At 36.8% G+C, this 6,611-nt stretch overlaps 1 protein-coding gene across 1 annotated transcript in view; it reads left to right on the top strand.

The window, feature by feature from the left end:
* The first annotated feature begins 12 nt into the window (after positions 1 to 12).
* The window catches only part of LOC107748218 (MORC family CW-type zinc finger protein 3-like), a 15,287-nt gene continuing 8,688 nt past the window's right edge, over positions 13 to 6,611 (top strand). The window contains exons 1-5 of the mRNA XM_016562944.1: positions 13 to 81; positions 2,319 to 2,401; positions 3,173 to 3,307; positions 4,203 to 4,368; positions 5,365 to 5,701. Of these exons, the coding sequence (XP_016418430.1) occupies positions 60 to 81; positions 2,319 to 2,401; positions 3,173 to 3,307; positions 4,203 to 4,368; positions 5,365 to 5,701 (743 nt within the window). The 5' untranslated portion in view covers positions 13 to 59. The remainder of the gene's footprint in view (positions 82 to 2,318; positions 2,402 to 3,172; positions 3,308 to 4,202; positions 4,369 to 5,364; positions 5,702 to 6,611) is intronic.

Here is a 6,611-nt window from a genome sequence, read left to right as displayed (position 1 = left end):
AAGAAGAAGAAGAACGGCAATGACGTCACCAGCGAGGCTCAGTTCGCGTAGTTCACCTGATGAGCGTACATCTTCAAACAGGTAGGGCAACAATCTTTTTTGTAATGAGATTACGCGGTGTTAACAATATTATTTTAATTCCAGTGTTTCTGCATCACGTTACATGGGATGTTGTGTCAAAATGGCAGCGTATGCGTTCAAATTAGCGTTATTAGTGAAACTGTGGGCTGCTCAGTTAGCACAGCTGGCAGTCTGTCATTAGCTTTCTACTGCCTGTTGCAGTTTGAAAAAAATAATAATAATAATAAAGCAGTTTTTAGTGACATGGGTCTTCAGCTTTTAGACATGGCTGATGACAGCACTACAAACCAACAGGCGTTTTTAGCGTAAGTGGTAACGTTAGTCTACGGGACCCCCCAGGGGTCAGTAATGCATACCAAAATGTAACTGCGGTAAAGTTGGTTTCATATTCACATATTCGGACTTTGTTTTTCAATATCTTTCCAACAGTGGATGCAAAAATGTTAACCTAAGATAATTAATAATATTGACATGTTTGACAAACAGCTACAACTAATTTCATCAAGAAATATATAATATTAATTATCTACTCTCATATTTTCCCTGAATCTCCTCTGAATATCTTTCTCTGTGCGCTGGAAAAGTAAGGGAGCGTCTAAAAAGTGTAAGCAGCGGCAGGCGGAAACAACTTCAGTCGTTAAAAATGCGTCTGATTTCCTTGATTTATTCCATATTGTAATGCGTGAAAATAGTAAACTTTGTACTTTATTGATTTATATATACATTAAAAATTCTTTTAAAACAAGTTTGAAAACTTTTTGAACGTAGTATAGATTCACTTTATAATTTTAATATATTTTTAATGGTTATAAATATTGGCCTTAACTTTTAATTGATCAAACACACTTCAGAAAACTCACTACACCTCATAGTATGAGTATGGTCATGTCTACTGAGTTCTTTTGACTTTGTAATACTACAGCATGTATTTTATTTATTTATTTAGTCATTTAGCAGACGCTTTTATCCAAAGCTTTTATCCAATGTATAGCTCAATACATTTTATATGCTGGTACGGGTTGTTCTTAAAGTTTCCTTTTAGCCTTACTGAATATACTACAGTTAAATGTTTAACTTGAAATAAACATTGCAATTGGCAAAATTATTTTTTTAAGATGAATTGTTGTCACGCAAACGTATCATGAATCCGACAGAACATGTCATGTAATTTGTAGACTGTCCCTTGGAGATCGCTGACGTCATCACAAGCCATAGAGAGCAATGGTTTTTCCCGCATTTGAAAGACAACGACTCTAAAAGAAAACACGGTTGTAGATCATAGTTATACATGATAGTAATAATAATAATCTCATACGAACCTTTTTGCACAGACGGTAAGGAAGTTATTGAAATCATAACTTCGAATATGTGAATATGAAACCAACTTTACCACAGTCAAAATGTATCACCACTCTGCCTGACGGGCTATCTTAAATGCAAATCTCCCGCAGGTCTTTAAAAACTCCTAAAGTGAGTTGTATCAAACTTAAGGCCATAAAAAGTTTTAAATAGTTAAATGGTATAAGAAATGTCTTAATTATAATTTCAAGAGGTCTAGACAAGAGTCGCGATAGGGCTGGATTAAACTTCAAAAGGTAATGATGGCATTGAATAAATATGAGCGCTGCACAAAAATGCGGCGTGGATGTCTTTATTTGAATGTATCTGAAGGGAACCGACTGTCCTCAGAAAGGTGTCGTTGCCATTTTAATTTCATTTTACCTATAATTCCTGATAAAGCAGGTTTATGAGCGAGGAGCTGCTTTGTGTACAGCCGTTACCGGGGAAACCGCAATATTTCAACGCTCCTAAAGCTCCATCTCGTGGCAGAGAATTAATTTGCATTTCCAACAAGCCTTTCTTGCTGTTTATGGTCAGATCAATGCAAATATCAAATATCATGTTTTTACGCAGCAAACACATAGAGTTGTAAGTTAATGTGCCTTCTAAAAATCTAAACAATTAAGACTAAGAGATCTGCTCGAATAGCATGTTGATATAATTCAGGCAGGTACTAGTTGCTTGCAGATGGATGCATGTTACATTGGGGTTGGATTAGGCTCCTATGTCCAACACAATTTAATTTATCCATGGTTGACAATAAAGTACATTTAATGCTTTTTTATCGTTATAGTGCCATTGGAAAGGCTTAGGATATGCTCACATCAGGTCCTCCCGCAGAATTAAATATTTTGTTGCATAGCATGATGATAATTATAATTTTTTGTTGTGTGTAGTAAAAATGCCAGGTGGATCAACTCTTCGGCAGTGCACCCATTGCCTGGAAAAAATCAATTGTGCCAATCGAAGATGCACCAAGGTAAATAATGTACAATAGGCTATTGTACTGTCTAACTGCTAAACCCCATTTTCAAGCATTAAAGCCAGAGTCATTAAGTCCAAATTCAAATAAAATGTATTGGCATAAAATCTCAGTATTTGTTGCCCAAGCAATACAGTGACAATAAAACTGGAGGTTGCAGCGGAGAGTTTTGTTTTGTAACACTACAAATTTGCATCACAGTAGGTATTTTTCAAAATGTTACATTTCCCACCTGATGAAAAGGTACCTGTTGATATTGAATGTTTGACTGTTGGTTCCTTTAAATAACATCCTCTTACAAGGCTACACATGTGACATTTAATCGGTTTATTACAGACAGTACATTGTTCTATTGCAGTGGTTCTCAACTGTGGTAACTCTATTAATTGAGATTATCCATATTTTGATTTCACAATTCAAGAAAATGGCAACATCTCCACTAGCGCATGCAATAATGACAACTTAAGGTATAATGTCTGTGGCCAGATAATGGATATTCGTATTTACCTTTAAAATATGGATACATAACTAAATTGGTTTCTAGCATCATGCCTTTAATATTATTAAAACTTGCCAGTGCATTGATTCAGCTGCATATGTAGTCTGTCTGTTCAATTAATTGCATTCAATTGGTATCCAAGTTATTATTTAGGCCCTTAATAGAGGGCTAGAATATCTGCAATACTTGATCAACTGGACTACAGTTTAGAACCTTTTTTTTGTAGTACCATCTCCCTCTTGCTCTCTCTGTCTCTCTCCCTTACTCAGTGTGGGAAGCTGCTGGACATGAAGTCCAGGCAGGCGGCCCGTATAAATGCATTCCGGACCAGAGCCAAGGAATGGGCACAAAATGTCAAAAAGTCCCACAATCAGGCAAAAATCTTTGACAACAGTGCCCTGCTGGTAATGAACATTTTGTCTTTCTCTTTTGGTCAGGCATTGCAGGTTCCTGTCAACATTACATAAATATAGAATTGTATTTACATTGTGCAGGGAAGCAACAACATATGTCATGATATCATCAACCCAACTGCATTTGCAATATTTCAAATAATAATGAGCTAGTCTATGTATAAATATAAAAAACATACACAGAATTTAGCCCTGCCTACAACTTGAATCCATTCAGGCCCATTATCGAAGGCAAATTCATACTTAGAGGTTTTTCTTTTGGTTCACTGGTCATGCAGAAGAGTAGGTGTAAATCACTGGCTGCTACTAATGCAGGGGGCTTTACAGAATCTTTCAGAGAGAAAGTTTGATTTCTTATTTGCATATGCCTCAGTTACCCCAGAAAGGAAATACGTGGAGTTGCTCTAGTGGTGCACCCTTATAAAAACATCTACATTTACATTGTCATTTTGCAGATGCTTTTATCCAAAGCGACTTACAATTGGGGAATACATAAAGCGATTCTTCTTAAAGAGCCAAACAGACACAGGAAGTGCTCGTAATACCAAGTTTCAGGCATTGTTCAAATAAGTACAAGCTAGAAAGGGAAGGAATAAATAAAGTGAAAGACAAAGTTTTTTTGGCGGGTGCAGAGCCTGTGGTTGTTCTATATGCAAGCATCAATGTCTTGATCTTGATGCGAGCCGCAACCGGTAGCCAGTGCAAGGAGATAAGGAGAGGTGTAACATGGGCTCTTTTGGGCTCGTTGAAGACCAGTCGTGCCACGTACTAAGGATAGTGGACTGACCACCAGCTTGTATGTCTATCATAATAATAATGTTTTTCTTGCCTTTGTAACCTTGCCTTGGAAATCTCTGTGTTTGCTTATATGCTTTTCCATGTTAAGGTGGAGAAAATGAAGGCCCTTGGGTACTTTCCCCTCCTGCTATGGGGAAAGTACAGACCGCAAAATAAAAAGTGGGTGGCCCAGTTCCAATGCCCATTTGAGCTGCCAGTGGTAGTGGATGCGGTCCTGGAGAAGATAGTGTGGCTATTTGAAGGTTTATTAGAAGGTAGGTCACATCACAACATCAGTACATTCTTGACTCTCTAGTAAAGAGCATAATGCTGGTTAGAGACCCAGTGAGTCAATGTATTGAAAAATAATGTAGGAACTAGATTTTCTTTAAAATATACGTATAAACATGTTACTGAGGCTTCTGGAATCTTTTTTTTTTTGTGAGAAAATTTTACTTCCGCATCTGAAAACCGCCAAACCGGAAGTGACGTGACGAGAGGGAAAGTGGTCAATTTAAACAACAGGAAAACAGTGGATCACAATGACAGTTCAGACGCTGAGGAAATTGTAAATGTTTATTCATACTCCTATGACGGACCAAATCCATACAGTTATGAGCCTGCTATGTGGTCAAGAGAGCAAGGACACACCAGGATTATTCTAATGATAAAAGTTTATCCGTGCCATTGATCCTGATGACCACAAACTCGACCACAAATTAACTTTGATAAGAGTTCTTTGTGTCTGCGCAAAGAGAGAGAATTGGTATTCATTCCTTTCACTTCACAATAATAAAAAAAGAAAGAAAAAACAGTGGCGTCATGCACCTGTCATTGGGATCCACTGTTTTCCTATTGTTTAAATTGACCGCTCCCTCCCTTAATGTCACTTACGGTTTGACTTTTTCAGATGCAGAAGTAAAATTTTCTCACAAAAACAACTCCAGAAGCCTCAGTAGCATATTTATAAGTATATTTTAAAGAAAATGTATTTCCTTCATTATTTTTCTATGCATTGCCTCACTGGGTCTCTAACCTGCAATATGCTCCTTAAGATTGATCCTGTATTGTGTACTGATCGAGATGGATCAGATTTAAATGTCAGTACAGATCATTTTTCACACAATCTAGATTGCTGGTGGTGGGTAATTCTGTTCTACTTGTATCTTTTGTCTTAACTTTTTATATTTCTTTGTTTACTCACATTTTGAACCATATAATGCATCTTTAATGTCTTGTGTTTTTTTTTTTGTTTGTTTTTTTTATCAAAGCATGTGATCCTGAAAGAGTGGAGTTGGGGCAGCAAGAGAGGACAGGAGAAGATGAGGCAGAAAGAGAAATAGATGACGAAGACCAGAGAGGACAAGGGGAGCAGCGTGAAATAGGACAGACTGAGAGGAGGGACATGCAGGAGATGGAGATAGAGGCCCAGGAAGACAGAGGAGAGAGTGAGAGAGTGGAGAGAGGAGAGATGGAGGGACAGAAAGACTTAGAAGAGCTGGGACTGATGGACACAGAAGAGATGGAGGCAGACGAGAAGAGAGAACAGACAGAGGAAGTGGGAAAAAAAGAGATTGAGGCGAAGAAGAAAGTAGTAGCAGCAAACAGGTAAGTGCCAATACAGAATTGAAGATGAAAAGCTTTCATACTTTCATTATAAAGAGAATTTTAATATTGTGTATTTAGTTTGAAGAAGTACATTTTTGCTCAACATTAACCAACATTAAAAATCTTTTGTTCATAATCCCTGCCAAGGAGAGACTTATTTTAAGGTCTAAAGTTATTTCCAGACAAAATGAAATATATTGGTATTGGCATCAGCTATCGGCCAAAATGAGGGAACATACAAACAAGCAAATATATATATATATATATATACATATACAGTGCCTTGCGAAAGTATTCATTTTTTTTCATGTTTTGTTATGAAGCAGCCTTATGTTAAACTGCTTTAAATTACTTTTTTTCCACATCAATCTACACTCCATACACCATAATGGCAAAGCAAAAACAGAACTGTCACAACTTTGAAAATTTATAAAAACAAAAAAAAAACTGAAGTAAGTATATTGCATAAGTATTCAAACCCTTAACTCAGTACTTAGCTAAAGCGCCTTTACAGCCTCAAATCTTTTTGGCTATGATGCGACAAGCTTTGGACGCAAAAAAACATTCAAAACACCTACAGACTGCACGCATTACGTGAAGTCTAGTGCGCGTGCGCATTTACAGTGCGCTCTTTCACTGCATGATTCAGTCTATTAAAATACATTCAGAATGATCACAAATTCAAGACATGGGGGCAGAAAATGTGTATATTTATACCACTTCTTATAGTTATTAAATTTCACACGGAAGAGTGCCTTTTTTTCTCCAAGAATTACCACAAATGTAATATTGATTTTATTTACAACTGTTCAATAAACTAGAAGTTTTATTAAGAGACTTACGTTTTAGACACCATATTGCCTGTTTTTGCACTATTTCGCCAACAAAAATAATTCCAAACAAAGCCACA

Source organism: Sinocyclocheilus rhinocerous, unplaced genomic scaffold, assembly GCF_001515625.1.
Source record: "Sinocyclocheilus rhinocerous isolate Xijiao unplaced genomic scaffold, SAMN03320098_v1.1 scaffold5064, whole genome shotgun sequence".
Taxonomy (NCBI): Eukaryota; Metazoa; Chordata; class Actinopteri; order Cypriniformes; family Cyprinidae; genus Sinocyclocheilus; species Sinocyclocheilus rhinocerous.
The sequence above is the reverse complement of the archived record's forward strand: the minus strand, read 5'-3'. Positions and strand labels throughout refer to the sequence as shown.